Below are 18,852 nucleotides of genomic sequence, written 5' to 3'. Positions count from 1 at the left end.
ACACTTTAAAGAATGAATTTTATGGTATGTGAATCATATCAATAAAGCTTTTTAAAATGTTAAAATGAATCATTCAATGAAAGCATTTAAATGTTTTAATTTTTTAATTAAATCATCTTTGAATTTAATTGAAGTACCATTTCTGTGGGACATGAGAATTATTAAACAAATTCTTAAAATATAAAACTTAAATATTTATCCAGATGCTTTAACTGGTGACTATTCTGATATCCCCCTTTAAATTTGCTTCTATCTTATTATTATTCATTTCCAGATTCAGGTTTTGCATCACTTTGGAGAGCATTTTATCATCTTTTTTATCTCCTGAAGCAGCCCCTTTGTTGAGAGTTTGTTCTGCTACAATGAAAAACTGTTCAGTTGGTTGAAGAATGCTTACTCCATAGCCATTGTTGTTGTATATGTGATTATTAGTCATCTTCAATTTGGGCGCTGGCAGAACCTGTTAAATTAATTGAAGAAATTAGTTATTAAATAATTTTAATACAAAGAACATATAAACAAGTTAACCTTATATGTTAACAAGTTACTTTACAATAACAAGTTTTGAACAAGTGTGTTTTCCTCATGTTGATTAATGTAAAAATATTAAATGAAGTCAGTTTATTTTTATCAGCTTTAGATAAAAATCACTGATTGTAATTGGGAATACAGCAATGGCCCGTAAAAGTGACCTCTAGGGCTGGAGTTGTGGCTCAGTGGTAGAGCATTTGCCTAGCATGTGTGAGGCCCTGGGTTCAATTCTCAGCACCACATATAAGTAAATGAATAAAGGTCCATCAACGTCTAAAAAAATTTTTTAAGTGACCCTCTAACAGGTAAAGCATGAAAACAATTTATATTATGAAACAAAATAGGGTAGTATAATATAGCATGACTTGGTGGGAGTGTGGGGAGGGGTCACTACTTAACTGGTGTTCTTTATAGTAATGGCTTCTTTGAAAAGGAACAATTATGTTCAGATATAAATAATAAAGTTGTCAAACATTATTTACAGACCTATAGGAAGAATGTTTCCTATAGGTCTGTAAATAATGGCCAGAACAAGCTTCACAATATCTAGGAGCAAAAAAGAGCCAGTGTAGCTTGAATATAATACAACAGAGGAGGAGTGGCCAGAGAGGAGGCTGGAGAAGGCCAGGGACAGTCTTGTCAGAGTTTATAAACATTTATAAAAGTTTCAGAGCTGGGGTTGTGGCTCAGTGGTAGAGTGCTCGCCTAGTATGCATGAGGCACTGGGTTCAATCCTCAGCATCACATAAATATAAAGATATTGTGTCAACCTAAAACTAAAAAAAAAAAAATATTTTAAAAAAGTTTATTAAACATCAGTGTATATATTTAAATCCTCTGAGGATCTTGTTAAACATTGGGATCAGTCTGGGGTACGACAATATTCTGCAGGGTTTTTTTGTTTTTGTTTATTGTACTGGAGATTGAACCCAGGGGTGCTCTACTGCTGAGCTACATCCCCACTCCTTTTTATTTTTTGAGACAGGGTCTTGCTAAGTTTCCGAGGCTGGGCTTACACTTGTGATCCTCCTCAGCCTCCTGAGAAGCTGGGATGCCAGGCATGAACCACCACGCCTCGCTCACTATTCTGCGGTTCTAACAAGCTACCAAGTAATGCCAGTGGCTCCCACTTTTGAGTAGCAGGGGGATATATATGGTTCTTAAATTGTGTGTGGACCAGCTGTATTAGCATCACCTGGGAACTTACTAGCACAAACCCTGAGGCTTCACCCCAGAGTTAATCAGAAACTGGGGTGTACTAACATTTAAGAACCATTGAAAATTTGAAAAATACTTAAGAACAGAAAAAATGTTTTAAGATAAATCGGATTTCAAAATTGCTCTAAGGGTGTCCAATGATCATTTGCACCTTCTTTTTCTATTCTTTCTTTCCTTTTTTTCTCTGTGGTGCTGGGGATCACCTGTAGGGTTTCTCACATGCTAGATGAGCATTCTGCCACTGAGGGACATCCCCAGCCCCTGTACTTTATTTTCAACCAATTAACTGTCTTAGGGTTCAAAATCAAGTTGAGGGTGAGGGCAGTAGGGCAGGGAGGTCTACTAGTACAGATTGAGCATCTTTAATCTAAAAATCCAAAATCTGAAGTGTTCTAAAATCCAAGACTTTCTGAGTGCTGAAATGATACCAGTGAATCTCCACACCAAGAAACTTTCATGCACAAAATTATTTAAAATAATGTAAAGAATTACCTTTTGGCTATGCATACAAAGTGTGTGTGTGAAACAAATGAATCTTGTGTTTATATTTGGGTTCTATATCCAATATATAGTATTCATAAATATTTTTAAATTTTAAAAAATCAGAACTCTGAAACACTTGTGGTCCCAATCATTTCAGATAAGGGATACACAGCCTGCCCCTGCCTTTATGTAATTTAAAATCTATTTGAGGAAAGAAAACATGCATTCACAAAATAGAATTATAGCGATTTAGGCAAATTTTCATCAACATAAACATTGTTAACTACCTAAATCTAGAGAGACCTAAAAAGATGTTTCCCAGAAAAGAGTGGGAAGGCATTTTGCCTATAAATTATTGCTATTAATATATTCATTGTTTTGCTTTACAAATTTTGAAAGACTTAAAATGTTTAATATATTATTTTCTTAATTTGTTTTACTTTCCAAAATGTGTTATAGATATGCTCAATGAAAAAATCTCAATATTTTCATAAGAGAAAAGCATATCTACTTGCTCATATTCCAGCTTATTTTCTAAGATTTTAAGTTGAAATTATTAAACTAGAGGGCTAAATGTATTTCCCTTCAGCCTCATTAAAACATATTTTATTACTTGTACTATTCTTTTAAGACTAAAGCTAATATTTTATTACTTTTCTAATACTTAAAATTCCCATGGCAATTCTACATTAAGAGTTAAGACAATACCTTCATATTAACTCCACCTAATGTGCTTTTTGAACTGTCACTAGTTCTGAGGTTATTACAGTGATGAATTTCATTCCTTTCCAGAATGGCTATGCTCCCAGGATACAGTTCAACACCAGCACCCTATAAATAAAATCAAAACAATCATGTACACACAGACAAGGCCCTCTATGAAATTTTCTTTAGACTTGAAAATTGTAATTTATTTTCTAGTGCTGGGGATCAAAACCAAGGCCTTGCACATGCTAGGCGAGTGCTCTGCCACTGAGCAACACCCCCAGCTTGAAATTTTTAATTCTGTATTAGTAATCTAAACACAAGCTACATAAAAACTCATGATAATGCAGACAGCAATTTATTGTGGAGATATTGTTTGTGTGTGGTTCTGGGGATTAAATGCCAAGGCTGACTTGAACATGCCATCCTCCTACCTCAGCCTCCCCAGAAGCTGGGATTACAGATAGGCATATGCCACCACAACTAAGAGAATGCTTTAAAAATATTGAAAAGTAAATATTTGTGTTGGGGAACAGGCCTAGAAAGAAGGTTGAGTAATATAGTCCATTACCTTACTCTTCTACTCAAATGAATTCTGTAAAAAACAGGCCAAAACCTCGTTAAGCAATTGTCTTACTAGTTACAAAAAATTTATTGCTACTATACATCCTTAATAATGCTCTATAGTATATTCCTCATTTTAGTGGAAATTAACAAAAAGTCATCCTAAAAAAAATTGCTTGTGTTTTCTGTTTCTTTTCATCATTTTTCTCAGTTCTCCTATCCTTAATGAACTTTGTGATTTTTATCTCAATATTAAAAGTTTTCTATGTTCCAGGTATTTGTAAATGGTCAGAACTAGTCTGAACACCTTAAAAACAATTTCTTCTAGCTTGTAAGCACTTACTTCTTTTTAAATAAACTATCAAATAATTGACCCATGATCTGTTTCATAAGTGCTGATTTCTAATTTAAAAAAAATAATTCTCAAATCACAGATTGACTCTTTACCTTGGACACTTGGGCTATTCACTTTTATGAAGTATGCAGTTGCTCACTTTTGTTAATTTCTACCAGTTTATAAATTGAGTTATTGTTCCATTCAAAAGAAAAGATAAAGAAATTGTTATCCTTTGTATTGTTAAGATCACTCAAAATTGTTAGCTGTTGTCCTCTAAAGCCTTTCTATAGAGTGGAGTACCTGGGCACCAGTTATTTCACTGTCTGTGATTGTCAGAGCGGCCCCCGTCAGAACGCACACTCCTGTTCCTTCACATTTTAATACACAGTTTTCTAGAGTCATGTGACCAGACTCCACCACCACAATACCATCAACCGTCCCTTGTTGTATCAAAGACAGATGCATTAGTTTCACATTGTCAGCTTTGGACACCACAAAACTGTCATGAGAAGGTTCAGAAGTAATCATAATTTCCTCTCGCTTTCCAACTCCTGATACATAGGGACAAAAATATAATTAAATCAGTAATCTAAAACTTTAAAGACCTTTAGTCATTCAGTAATACTTGTTATTCCTTTCATGTATTTTAACAAGATAGACTACTCAGTTGTTAACTAAGTAGATATTTAACTAGAATGTAATCTTTTGTTCCTAATTTTGATGCTGTGATGGGAAAATCTGGGCTTATAATCAATTTAAATGTACCTGTAATATTTATTCAACATACTAATTCCACAAATAGTTCCCTAAATTTTATAATCAGCAGTCATGTACAAATGTCTAGAATATAAAATATATGTTTATAGACATTATATATTTTTATATAAATAAATAAATAAATAAATACATGTACACCTTAACTTTGGTTTCAAATAGTAATTAATTACCATCATATAAGACTGACTCTTAAATTAGCTTACTCTAATATAATCATACCAATAATTGTGCTCTAGAATAGTTAAAACAATTATCTCAATTTAGTATCAAGAAGACTACAGATGTCTTAAATTACATTCATGATCCTTACTACCCACATAGTTAGCTAACACTACTGATGACACTCATGGAAATATAGTGAAATTTTTGCTTCATTTTTTTAAATGAAAGGTGGAGTTTAAGTCAACTTTCTTTTCTTTTGGCTGGACAACGCGAACACCTTACTTCAAAATTAAAAGGGCAGCCAGGCCTCATGGCTCACACCTGTAATCCAGCAGTTTGGGAAGCAGAGGCAGGAGAATTGCAAGTTCAAAACCAGCCTCAGCCTGAGACCCTAAGCAATTTAGCAAGACCCTGTCTCAAAATAAAACATAAAATGGGCTGTGGATATTGATTAGTGGGTAAGCACCCCTAGGTTCAATATCCTCGGCATCAAAAAATAAAAGGGCAGAACTAAAGTTACTGAACATGTTGAGAACGTAAAAGAAATTTAGTAAATCCTGTTTTTTCTGTTTGTTTTTCCTCACGTGAATTGCCTTTTTGAGAAAATGCTAAGTATATTTTAGAATAACCTTCCGTTTAGGTTTTCTTCACATCACTAAGAGATGCGAAGTGGAGATGGATAAGAAAAAGATAGTTTTTGGTTTAAAAAGATATACACACACACACACAGGAAATGTGATGGACGTTCAGGTGCAGTGGTGCATACCTGTGGTCACAGTTGTTTGGGAGGCTGAGGTGGGAGAATTAGCTCAAGAGTTCAAGACTAACCCGGGCAACAGAGTGAGACCTTCTCTCAGAGACAAAGAGAGATGGAAAGGTGGGGAAGGAAGCCAGGTGTGGTGGTACACACTTGTATGTAATCCCATGGGCTTGGGAGGTTGAGCTAAGAGGATTGCCAAGTTCAAAGCTAGCCTTAGCAATTTGGTGAGGCCCTGAGCAATTTAGTGAGACCCTGTCTCAAAAATTTAAAAAATAGGGCTGGGGCTATAACCCAGTAGCAGAGCAGTTGCCTCGTATGTGTGAGGCTCTGGGTTGGATCCTCGGCACCACAAAAAAATAAAGGCATGCTGTGCATCTACAACTACAAAAGAAATCTAAAAAGTAAAAATAAAAATAAATTTTAAAAAGGGCTGGGGAGGGGCTGGGATTGTGGCTCAGCGGTAGAGCGCTCGCCTAGAACAGGCGGGACCCAGGTTCGATCCTCAGCACCACATAAAAATAAAGGCATTGTGTTGCATCCATCTACACCTAAAAAATAAATATTAAAAAAACAAGGGCTGGGGATATGGCTCCATGGTAAAACACCTTGGGTTAAATCCCTAGTAACAAAACATCAAAAACAAAAATAAAAGGAGAATCTAATGAACAGATCTTAACTGTAAAAAGCACTAAAGGAATTTTTTTAAATATTTATTTTTTAGTTATAGTGGACACAATACCTTTATTTATTTTTATGTGGTGCTGAGGATGGAACCCAGGGCCTCACACATGCTAGGTGAGCACTCTACTGCTGAGCCACAACCCCAGCCCTAAAGGGATTTTTGTAAAATATAAATTCATGTAATTTCTAATAATTGCATTAAACATGCTTATCTGTTTATATACAGGACAAGTTATACTGGACAATTTATCTAGCATATATTGCTGTAAAAAACTGCAAAGGGCAGCCTGCTAACCCTTTATAATGATGTCATCAGTCAGTAAAGCAAGATTTGCAGCATGATATTCCCCTGGAAAAATAACTACTGTATCTCCACTGTAACAACTATCCAAAGCCAAATCCAAATCATCATGCTGTTGGAGAAGTGTGTCTGAAGACAAGTCCTTTACCTAAAAAGAAGAAAAGGAGTGTACCTTCAGCAATAGGGTTAACTGAAACATGTCATTTTACTCAGATACTTATTGGACATGTGCTTTTCCCTAAACACTTACCTATATAGTATTTATTCAGATGATCATTCCATTTATCAATTAAGGGAATGATGAAATAAAATTTTCTTTTGACCACTAACACTTTTATAGATCTTAAGTATTGGGGTATGAGACACATACCAGAAGTTACATTTTGAACATGACATAGTACCTCCTAAACCTTACAACAATTCTTTGAGCTTAGTATATCCCTGCTATAACAACAAGGAATTTGAAGCTCAGTGAGATGAAGGGAATTGCCCAAGGACACAAGCTTAGAAGTGGTGAGGCCAAGCTTCAGCCCCAGATACTAACACCAGATCTCATTCTCTTTTCTATGTTCTACCTCATTTTCTTTAACTCAAACTGATCCTCCAATTTGGGTAATTCAACAAAATTTTATAAATAAAAGTTTCTAGAGCTAAATACAAAAATGTACGAAAAATTTGCTTTGGGAATAGAAAAGCAGGAAGGAAAGAACTTCATTATTAGTCATAAAGACCTAATGAACTTTAAATAATATTTGAGGTCTGAGGGTGTGGTTCATTGGGAGTAGAGTGCTCTGCCTCATACGCAAGAGGCCCTCGTTCAATCCCCAGCACCACAAAAAATAAGTAAATAAATAAGTTGGAAAGTAAAAATATATTCTGAAATAAATGCCTGTCAACATTTTGTTTTTCAGTATAATAAAAATGGTACTTTTTATAAAAAATAAACAGAAAATAAAAACATAATAGAAAGGAAAAAATAAATTGCAAATTTTTATGTAAAAAAACCTGTTTATATAGATATTCCCTTCTAATATTTTTCCATTTATACATTATTTATGTATGAATACATCATACCATTTATTATATTTAGTTTTGAGTCTGACTTTTTAATTGCATTATATCACATTTCCTCACGTCTTTAAATATTTTTTCAAAGCCTAGTTTTAGTGGTTGCATAATAAAATGTCATAATTTATATTACAATTTCTCTTATTTATATGGCTTATGATTTTTACAACAAAGAGTTCTAATACATATCTCCAGTTACTTCTTCAGGATAAATTTCTAGGCAGAATTACTGAACCCAAAGCTATAAACATTTTTCCAGGCTTTGTAGCACATGCCTGTAATCCCAGTTACTGGGGAGGCTGAGGCAGAAGGAGTCACAAGTTAAAGACCAGCGTGACAACTTAGTGAGATCTTGTCTCAAAATAAAAAATAAAAAGGGGGCTGGGTTGTGGCTCAGTGGTGGAGCACACGCCTGCATGTACTGCAGCAGGCCCGGCAGCTCACTGCCAGTGTCTTCTGTCCGGGTTCTTGTCTCTTGTGAATTTGAAAAACAATATCCACAGACAATGATGAGTGACTGTACAAGGAGTATTTATTCATGTGTGGATATAAACAGAACTCCCAGAGAGCGAGAGGGCCCTGGAGGGGCTGCTGGGTGTACTAACAGCTCAACATAATTTCTATCAAAATTCCAACAGCCTGTTTTGAAGAAATGGAAAGCTCATCTTTAAATTAAAGGGACCCTGAAGAGCTAAAATCATACTGCAAAAGAAGAGGAGAGTAGAAGACTCACACTTCTGATTTCAAATCTTAATACTAAGCTATAGAAATCAAACGGTGTGGTATTGGCACAAGATAAACATGTAGACCAATGGGATTGTTCTGGAAGTCCAGAAATAAACCCATCCAACTATGGCAAATTGATTTTCAACAAGACAGTCTACACCATTCAGTGGGGGAAAGAACAGTCTCATTAACAAATGGTATTAAGACAAATGAGTATCTACATACAAAGAATGAAGTTGGACATTGACCTCACACTAAATACAAAAATTAACTCAAAATGCATTGATAACCTAATAACATAAGAGCTAAAACCATAAAACTGTTGGACGAAAACATGAGGATGAATTTTCATGACCTCGAATTTGGTAATGGATTCTTAGGCATGACACCGAGAACAAAAGAAACAAAAGAAAAAAAAATTGATAAATTGGACTTCTCAAAATTAAGAACTTTTGTGCATCTAAGGACAATATTAAGAAAATAAAAAGTCTATGGAGTGGGAGAAAATATTTGCAAAATATACACACAGTAAGAGTCTAGTTTCCAGGATTTACAAAGAACTCTTATAATCAAGAAGAAACAGATACAGAACCCAATTAAAACATGGACTTGTGACCTGAAAAGTCATTTCTGCAAAGAAGATACACAAATGACCATCAAACACATGAAAAAAACGCTCAAAATCACTATTCATTATGGAAATGAAAATCAAACCAAACTGAGATGCCACTTTGTACCCACCAGGATGACTATAACAAAAACAAGTTACTAGCCAATGTGGTGAGACCAGAGAAATTGGAACCCTCATACATTGTAGAAGATAATGTAAAATGGCTTGGTGGCTGTGCAAACCATTTAGTGGTTCTTCGGTTAGTTCAATGTAGAATCACCATATGATCTGATAATTCTACTCTCACGATGCACTCAAAAGAATTGAAAATAGATGGTGAAACAATCACTTGTTTGTCCGTGGATGTTCTTACCAGCCCATCACAATGCTCAAAAAGTGGAAACATGAGCTGGGGATGAAGCTCAGTGGTAGCACACTTGCCCAGCAAGTGCCCTGACTTCCATCCCCAGCACTGGGAATAAAAAAAAGAAAAGGTATAACAACTCAAATATCCATCACCCCATGAGTGGAATAACAAAATGAAGCAAGTACAGGCAACGGGACACTATTCAGCCATAAAGATGAATGAAGTACTGACGTGTGATACAAGCATGCTGAGTGAAAGCAGCCAGTTGTAAAGGGCCAGGTATTGTGTGAGTTCGTTTAAATGAAATCCAGGAGAGCTAGAGCTAAACCTGTAGAGACAGCAGATGGGTGGTTGTCAGGGCTGGGGGACAGGGCAAAGTATGGAGTTTCATTTTGAGGTGATAAAAATGTTTGGTAACAATAGAGCAGCACAACATTGTGAAAGTACTAAATATCATTGAGTTCTTCACTTTAAAATGGTTCAATTTCACCTTAATTTTTTTAGAAAAAAAAAAGGGGAGGGGCTGGAGATATAGCTCAGTTGGTAAAGTGCTTGCCATGCATGCCCAAGGCCCTGGGTTCAATCCCCAGCAGCACCACTACCACCAAAAAAAAAAAAAAAAAAAAAAAAGGGGGGGGNTGGTAATGGATTCTTAGGCATGACACCGAGAACAAAAGAAACAAAAGAAAAAAAAATTGATAAATTGGACTTCTCAAAATTAAGAACTTTTGTGCATCTAAGGACAATATTAAGAAAATAAAAAGGAGTGGGGAAAGTGAAGGAGTAATCAACAATACATTTGAGGAGGCAGGTGGCAACAGAGTCCATGGTACAGATGGAAGAGAATTGATTAAATTCTTTGCGCTTGGCATATTTTCCAACATAGTTACCACCTTTTGGAGCAATTCATGAAAAATCTGACAGCAATGATGACTACATTATTGGATCAAGAATGACAAATGACAATGATAATAGGAGCTGACAGTTATGTGCAGGGCATTTTGTTAAAAGATTCATATAAATGATTTCACTTCAATCTAACACCTTGTGGGACAGATTTCATTATTCCCTTTTACAAGATCAGGAAATGAGAAACCATGTAATTAATTTCATACAAATATTAAGAAGCTAAATGGTGAACCAAACCCAGGTTGTTGTGATTTCAAAGCCTCTGGCCTTCACTACCACACTGTGTGTCTCCAGACTAAAAGAAGGAACACCACTGCAATGGGGACAGCACTGTTCTTCCTAGACCCAGGAGAATGCTCAAGTTCAACTTCAGTTCATGCGCTGGAACAAGTAGCAGACATTTGCTGAGCGCTTACCACGTGCTAAGCATTACTGACAAATTACTCATTTGACCTTCACAACAATTCTATAAATATGGAACATAATTACTATTACCCCATTTTACAGGAGAGAAATTGAAGACTGATTAAATAACTTGTTGAAAATCACATATGTAAAAGGGGCAAAACCAGGGATCCAGGCAGTTTGGGCTTTAGACTTGTGCTCTTAACCCATTTAGTACAGAATTTTTTCCTCTCTCTCTTTAAAAAGTTGCTACAAATAAGGAAATGGCAGTTTAGAGAAGTTATGCAGCCCGCCCAAGGTCACACAGATATTAAGTGCCCTGAGACGGTGAATTTGAACATCAGGTTGCCTGACTGCAAAGTCTATGCCATCCCTTCCTCTATGTAGCATGTACTGATCACCAACATAAAGATGATGGGCATGGATAAAGTGTTTAAAGAGAGAATACTGAGCAAGAATTCTGAGTAAAGAATCCTCAAACTTTACAATGTTAAAGGCAATGTGAGTAGCTATGACTACTACCAAACTAAAATATTTTGTCAACTCAAAGGTGAATCTAAAAGCAAAGGTCTAAGTAAAGTAGTAGTGGACACTGCTGCCTTCTCACAGTGGCCTTGCTCTCATTCTGCTGGTCTCTGAAGTTCAAGGGTAATGGCATACAGAAGTTCAAGGGTAATGGCATACAAATGAAGACAGTCTGGGATAAAAATCAAAGAAGTTTTTCACTGTCACATTGTAGGAAAATTAAGAAATGAAGCCTAAACAGATACAAGGGACAAAATGAGAAGTAAAAACGATAAAATAAGACTGTGGAAAAGAACAGAATCTCTACTTTTTATAAAACTGTTTACAAAGATGTTGGTAGAATAACATTATTGAATAATCTCATTCAATAAGCAATTTTAAAGAATCAATTTTGTTCAAAATAATAGAAATAGGATAGCAGACAACGTTTTCTCTCTCACATACTCCTCTTAGCCTTAGTGGACTTCTTTTAGTTTTTCATATGTACTGTTTTGTTTTGTTTTTTTTTTTATGTTACTAGGGATCTAACCTACACTCTGTCACTGAGTACATCCTCAGTTCTTTTTATTTTTATTATTATTTTTTAAAATTTTGAGACAGAGCCTTACTAAGTTGCTAAAGGCCTCAAACTACTAAGGCTGGCCTTGAACTTGCAATCTTCCTGTTCAGCCTCCCGAGATGCTGGGATTACAGGTGTGTGCCTCCATACCTGGCATGTTCTGTGTTGTCTTGCCACACTACATTCTTTTATTGATTCAACAAAAACCGCTGGTCACCTACCATGTGCCAGACATCATGCTTGGTGATTGGATGAGTGCTCTCAGGAAGCTCATGTTATAATGAAGAGACAGATACATTTAAAGGACAACTGCAAAAGCATTATGACTGTCATGAGAAGGGAAAGTGCCAACAAGGAGAAGAGCAGGGTGCTATGATCATATACGGCGTCTAATGTGTCCTGAAAGGTTGAGAAGGCCCTTTTCAGTGAAAATGTCATTTAAACTGAAGTCTGAGGGATGGGCAGCCAGTCAGCACACAAAAGAAACAACTTGGCTCACAGCAGGATATTCTGCTAGCGAGGGAAGCTAGCCAGTGAGCTAGTGAATGTGACAGGGATGTTAGGATGACTTTCAGAAAACTGTAATAACGACCCTGTAGATGGTGGTGCCACTCACTAAAACAGAGCACTGTAGACCCTGAGCAAGTAAAGGGAAGATACTGAATTGAATTGCAGACCCGTGAGCTGTAGTACTGACGAGGCAATCAGGGTAATGAGCAATAGGCAGTTACACATAAAGGCTTAGGGCTTAGAAAAAATTCTAGTCTGAGAGTCTTCTGGAATATAAGTATATATAAATGAAGTCATGGGAGAAGATTGATAAATCACATAAGGACAAAAAAGTGTAGAAAATAGACCCAAGTACCAAGCGTTCAGATGACAATAGGAGAAAGAAAGAAAAAAAAGCAGTCAGAAAGAATCAAAAAACAGGAAAATATCGTAACATAAAACAAGAAAAGACAATATTTCAAAAAGAGTTGTGAAGTGCTTCTAAGAGGCCAAGTTAGATGGAAATATTTGCTTTACAATATAGAAATGCATCTTTCTTCAACTGGCTAAATTTATATTCATCCTCTGGGTTTCAGCTGGGTTATTTTTTGTTCTTTTTAGTTATGATAGTAGAATGTATTTTGATATATCATACATACATGGAGTATAACTTCCCATTCTTGTGGTTGTACCTGATGTGGAGTTATGCCGGTAGTCATGTATGAACATAGGAAAGTTATGTCTGATTCATTCTACTGTCTTTCCCATTCCCATCCCTCCTCCCTTTCCCTCATTCCTCTCATCCAATCTGATGAACCTCCACTCCCCACTATATCCCGTGCCTATTGTGAGTCAGCATTTGCATATCAGAGAGAATATTTGGCCTTTGGCTTTTTGGGATTGGCTTATTTCACTTATCATAATAGCCTCCAGTTCCATTCATTTACAGGCAAATGCCATAATTTCATTCTTCTTTATGGCTGAGTAATATTTCATTGTGTGTATGTACCACATTTTCTTTATCCATTCATCTGTTGAAGGGCACCTAAATTGTTCCATAGCTTAACTATTGTGAATTGTAAGCTTGGTTATTTTCTCCAGCTAGCACTTCCGGAATTCCTGATTCTGTCTGGAATACCCACTCCATGTGCCCTGTACACACCCCATCGTACCATTTATCATTCCTCATTATAATTGTGTATTTTCTGGTCCATATCTCTACTGTACTTGAAATTTGCTGAAACAAGACTATGGTCTGGTTCAACGCTGCATCTCCCCTAAATGAGTCATGCTCATATTTGTGTCTCATCCTTACCATGGCAACTAGCTAGCATAGTACCTGGCAAAAGGCAAGTATCAATAAAGAGTTGTCAACATTTATTTAGTACCTATATGTCACTGAGCTGGATATGATGGAGGGAACAGGCGGTAATGAGTCAGCAACAACTCTACCTGCAGGGGGCTTCTTTTCTGATTACATGCAGCTAAAACTTAAATACGACTAAAGTATATTTCTTACCATTTCAGTAGTCATCACTTTGGCTACAATATGTGTTATAGTCTTTCCAAAGTCTCTTTTTCCTTTCCTACGTCTCAGAATTCTTGGAAAGAAAGGTCCATGAACTCTATAGTAAAAACATTTGTGATTGAATTAATATGGAGAAGTATCGATCCTTGTTTAGTAAAGAAAAATAACTAAGCATCTTTGAGAAATATGTTCCATTTAAGTTCTCTGAGTGAGCAATTGGATGGCAATGCAGTGATTAAGGTCTTTTGGATGATTGTGTTTACCCTTAAATTCTAAGATCTTCTCATTTTAGTGGGCTGTCGCTAGCAGATGGCATGCAAGCCACTACAACCAGCACTTCAGCCACCTCAGCTTTTCAATAGATTAGAAAAAAAAATTGATCATATTTTCATAATCCAGAGTTTAAAACTCACAGAAAGCAGAGGTAGTTTATGTCTTTGTGATACTGAGGCATAAGAAAATTTGGGGACATACCTAATGTGAAATGCTATGTTCAATTATCGGTTGTCTTGTTTTATAAACTATGGTCTCTGTAGAATAATTAGCTATTGTCAGCCTAGCAGAATTATTCTAGTTTCTCAGTTGTTTTTATGCTATTTGCCATCAGCACTTCTAATTTTAATTCCATTCTTTTTTCTTTTTTCTACTTCTCTTTATATTTCTTGACTCTGAATCATCATCTCCAAAAGAAAGTCAGAAAAAAAAAATTGAGTGTAACTGTTGGAATTTACTATTGCTGTCAACTCAACACTCCTTTGCCAATGGACAGAGGTGTCCCGCAACCTCCCGGGTGTGGTCTTCATCCTCGGCAGCACTTTGATTTGATTACTGCTTGATGCCAAGGGATTGCGGCTTTAGTGCTATTTGTGTGTGTGTGTGTGTGTGTGTGTGTGTGTGTTGCTAGGGATTGAACCCAGGGCCTGTTGCATGCAAGACGAGCACTATATCCCCAGCCCTAGTGTCAATATTTTTAAGCTTATATCTTTTGGGGGGGCGGGTGGAATTGAACCCAAGGGTGCTTAACCACTGTGCCACATCCCCAGTCCCTTTTTGTATTTTATTAGAGACAGAGTCTTGCTGAGTTACTTAGGGCCTTGCTAAATTGCTAAGACTGGCTTTGAACTCAAGATCCTCCTGCCTCAGCCTCCTGAGCCACTGGGATTACAGGGGTGCCTCACTGCGCCCAGTTTTAAGCTTATATCTTTTTTTTTATACCTTTATTTTGTTTATTTTTAAGTGGTGCTGAGGATCGAACCCAGTGCCTCACACGTGCTAGGAAAGCGCTCTACTGCTGAGCCCCAGCCCCAGCCCTAAGCTTATATCTTAAATAATATTTTTGTGAAACACATGCTTTTAGGAAACTTTTTAACAAGTTGTCATGCAAGTAATCAACATTTGAATTTCAAAACATTAGCAATGTCCTCTGAATAAAAAGTTTCACTAAGCATTTCAAAATGAAACCCCTCATTATATCAATTTAAGCAAGTAGTTTTGATCTCGAGAAATAAAAATATCGGGCATATTTTTTCACCACATACCAGATTATTAGCTGCTCCAAGTGTAAAGCAGCATCCTAAACATCCGGGAAACCACAGTAGTTTATCATTCTGTCCTTGTTTTAAAATCAAAGGTAAATATGTGTTTTATAAAAAATAAATTTATTAAGGTCTGGGCTGGGATTGTGGCTCAGCGGTAGAGCACTCGCCCTAGCACATGCGAGGCACTGGGTTCGATCCTCAGCACCACATAACAATAAATAAAATAAAGATATTGTGTCCAACTACAACTAAAAAAAATACTTAAAAAATTTATTAATGTCTATTTACATACAAGACACTCATTTTAAGTGAATTACTCCGTGATGGTTCACAAATGTACACACCTATTAAACTCAATGATAACAAGACATGGAACATTTCTATCACACCAAGCAGTTCAAACACTGATCATCTGTTTTCCATCATTATAAATTTCTCCTCCTCCTCCTCTTCTTCTTTCCTTTTGTTGGGGGGCAGTACAAGGGCTTGAACTCAGGGACACTCACCCACTGAGGCACATCCCCAGAACTATTTTATATGTTTATTTAGAGACAGGATCTCACTGAGTTGGTTAGCATCTTGCTAAATTGCTGAGGCTGGCTTTGAACTCCTGATCCTCCTGCCTCAGCCTCCTGAGCTGCTAGGATTACAGGCATGCACCACCATGCCCAGCTAAGTTTCCCTTCTTTGGAATTTTGAAATCAGACTGTATTTCTTAGGGAAATTTTAGATCCCCAGCAATATTAAGCCAAGGTACCCAGAGTTCCTGTGTACTACCTGCTCACCATCCTCACCGCCAGCACCCAGCACCAGCACCAGAGTGGTACAGTAACCACAACAGGTGCACCTACACTGACATCACTGTCGCCCGAAGTCCACAATTTACATTAGGGCTGACTCTTGGTCTCCTCCATTCTAGGGGTTCAGCCACCACTTTAGTGTCACTTCCACTGAAAGTGACACAAAAACACTAAACACTCTCTGTTCTCTGCCTATTCACCCCCCTCCCCGACAGCCCTTGGCAACCACTCATCTCTTGCTGGCCTCGTGGCTTCGCTGTTTCCAGAACAGCAGGTAGTTGGAGTCATGTAGTAGATAACTTCCTCAGATTGGCTTCTTTCACTTAATAATAATATACATTTACATTTCCTCTGTGATCTCTCATGGCTTGATGTGTTCCTTCTTTTCAGTGCCATGTGAAAATCGCTTGTCTGCTTGTTCATGCCTCACCTGCTGAAGCACAGTTTTGTTGCCTCCATGTTTTAGAAATTATGAATAAAGCTGCTGTAAAAATCCATGTGCAGGTTTCTGTGTGGACGTTCATTTTCAGTTCACAAGGGTAAATACCAAGGAACATGACTGCTGGATTATATGCTAAGAGCATGTCTAGTTTTGTAAGATTCTTCCAAACTGTCTTCCAAAACGACTACACCATTTTGGTTTTCTACCAGCAATGTTTCACACCTTTCTTGAAATTTTTTTTTGGGGGGGTATCAGGGATTGAATTCAGGAACAATTAACCACTGAGCCACATACATTTTACTTCAAGACAGGGTCTCACTAAGTTGCTTAGGCCTCAATAAATCGCTGAAGCTGGCTTTGAACTTGAGATCTTCCTGCCTCAGCCTCCCTAGCTGCTAGGATTACAGGCATGCACTCCATGCCCAGCCCTTTCTTGGAATTTTTAAATGAAATAATATATGATCTGCCTTCTTGTGTCTGGTATCCCCCTCTCCCTGCCTCAGTCTTTTTTTTTTTTTTTTTTTTTTTTTAGCTCCATCTAAGTTACTGTGTGCATCAGCAATATGTTTCCTTACATTGAGGAATAGTATTTCATTGTAGGATTTTTTGTACACAAGATCTTGTCATCTGTCGTCTGTGAATAGATAATTTAACCTCTTCTTTTCCAATTGGGATACCTTCTATTTTGCTTTCTTGCCTAATTGTTTTGGCTAGAGCCTCTAGTACAATTTGAACAGAAGGGGCAAGAGTGGACGTCTTTGTTTTGTTCCTGATTATTTGGGGGGAACATCCATTCTTTTACCATCAAGTGTGAGGCTGTCAGTTTTTTGTAGATGGTCTTAATGAAGATTAGGAAAATCCCTTCCAAGTTTTTGGAAAGTTTTTATCATGACAGGTCATCAGCTCTGTATTCTAGAAGGAAGTTGTGCCTGGCCCACGTTCCCACGAGGTACAGAGCAGCTGTCAGTCATCTGTGGTTCCCCCCACTCCCGCCCCTCCTCCAGGTGCCAGCATGCTAGTAGTCAGTCAAGGCTCTAGGTGGCATCTCTCTTGGACCCCATCCTTTTGCAGGTCTCTGGCTTTCAGGATAGCCTCCTTAACCTTCCAGCCACTCTGCCATCCTGAACTCTCTTCTTGGTCACCTTAAAAAACCAAGACCGTATCTTTTGCTGCCAGAGCTAAGGGAATTTGAGATCACTCCCAGGCCAAAAAGTCACAAATTCCTGTTTCTTACTCATTTTAAGGATAAGCCAATTTCAAGGCTAAAATTTTTTTCCTCATTGTTGCCTTGTCGACTTTATAGTTCCTTCAAAGAGTCAGATACTCGTAACATATTTTGTCAAGATTTTATAACAGTTATCTGGTAGCAGTGTTTGACCAATCCACTTATTTTATTCCTGGAACCAAACTGTCTGTGATTTTAACCTCTGAGATGAGAGAAACCTTAATGCCATTTTACACCTAGTGATGAAAACTTATATTCAAATACAACTTGTGATAAATGAATTTGCAGATTTCTAGATAAATGGATTTTTTAAAAAAATTTTATCTACATTGGTTTCCCAAAGCACTCCTAAGGTTTGTCACAGTAACACCAATAACAATAAAATATCAAACATAGGCACTAAAATAATGATAGAGTTCAAGTTTGGAGAAAAATGCCAAAAGAAAAGATTTTGGCTAACAGTTATTTGCAAGATAAATAAAAAGTGGCTCAGAATTCCTAAGGGCAATGAACACACATAGGGATTACACAATTGAGGTATGGAATAGTCACTTAGTTCCATTCAAGATTTTCCATCAATTTTTGGACCATGAGCAAGATTCTGTTTTTTTTTTTTTTTTCATTTATAAAACAAAGACAGAAATAATGATTTTCTTCATTGCAGAGTAGTTCAAAAATATTTTAATACATGTGAAGTATTCTGGAGAATTATGGTGAGTAAATATACATTGCTTTATTTATCACCAAAAACAGCTTATGTTGGTTAGAGAAACTGGAATTATAAAGCCGACAAAATTAATCAGTTATTTACTTCACATATTATATGTAGAGCCAATCCACCTAGTCCTTTTTTTATGTTTTAGGAAAGCCATGATCAAAAAAGTCTGCCTCTATACCACAATCAAAAAAGGTAAAGATGATAAATAAGGAAAGGGCTGAATTATGGAAATTTTTTTTTGCTAAAAATAAGACAAGTGAATTCAGCAATAAAATATAATTTTCCAAAACTTACAGTAGTACCTTGTGCTTAATTCATGAGTTAGACATCTAATTTTATAATCTATTTTAATCAAACCATTATATATGACAAGTGCTATTATAAAAAAAGAAAACGTAATCTTTTATTTCTATTTAAAATAGAG

The 18,852-nt window shown here is 36.7% G+C and overlaps 1 protein-coding gene across 1 annotated transcript in view; it reads right to left on the bottom strand.

Annotated features, from left to right (window-relative positions):
- Positions 1 to 158: 158 nt before the first annotated feature.
- Positions 159 to 18,852, bottom strand: part of Shcbp1l (SHC binding and spindle associated 1 like) — a 35,624-nt gene continuing 16,930 nt past the window's right edge. Inside the window, exons 7-11 of the mRNA XM_015491613.2 lie at positions 13,697 to 13,802; positions 6,514 to 6,667; positions 4,139 to 4,389; positions 2,941 to 3,063; positions 159 to 460 (exon numbers count right to left, since the gene is read on the bottom strand). Of these exons, the coding sequence (XP_015347099.1) occupies positions 209 to 460; positions 2,941 to 3,063; positions 4,139 to 4,389; positions 6,514 to 6,667; positions 13,697 to 13,802 (886 nt within the window). The 3' untranslated portion in view covers positions 159 to 208. The remainder of the gene's footprint in view (positions 461 to 2,940; positions 3,064 to 4,138; positions 4,390 to 6,513; positions 6,668 to 13,696; positions 13,803 to 18,852) is intronic.

This window comes from Marmota marmota, unplaced genomic scaffold (assembly GCF_001458135.2).
Source record: "Marmota marmota marmota unplaced genomic scaffold, marMar, whole genome shotgun sequence".
In the NCBI taxonomy this organism is placed as follows: Eukaryota; Metazoa; Chordata; class Mammalia; order Rodentia; family Sciuridae; genus Marmota; species Marmota marmota.
The sequence above is the reverse complement of the archived record's forward strand: the minus strand, read 5'-3'. Positions and strand labels throughout refer to the sequence as shown.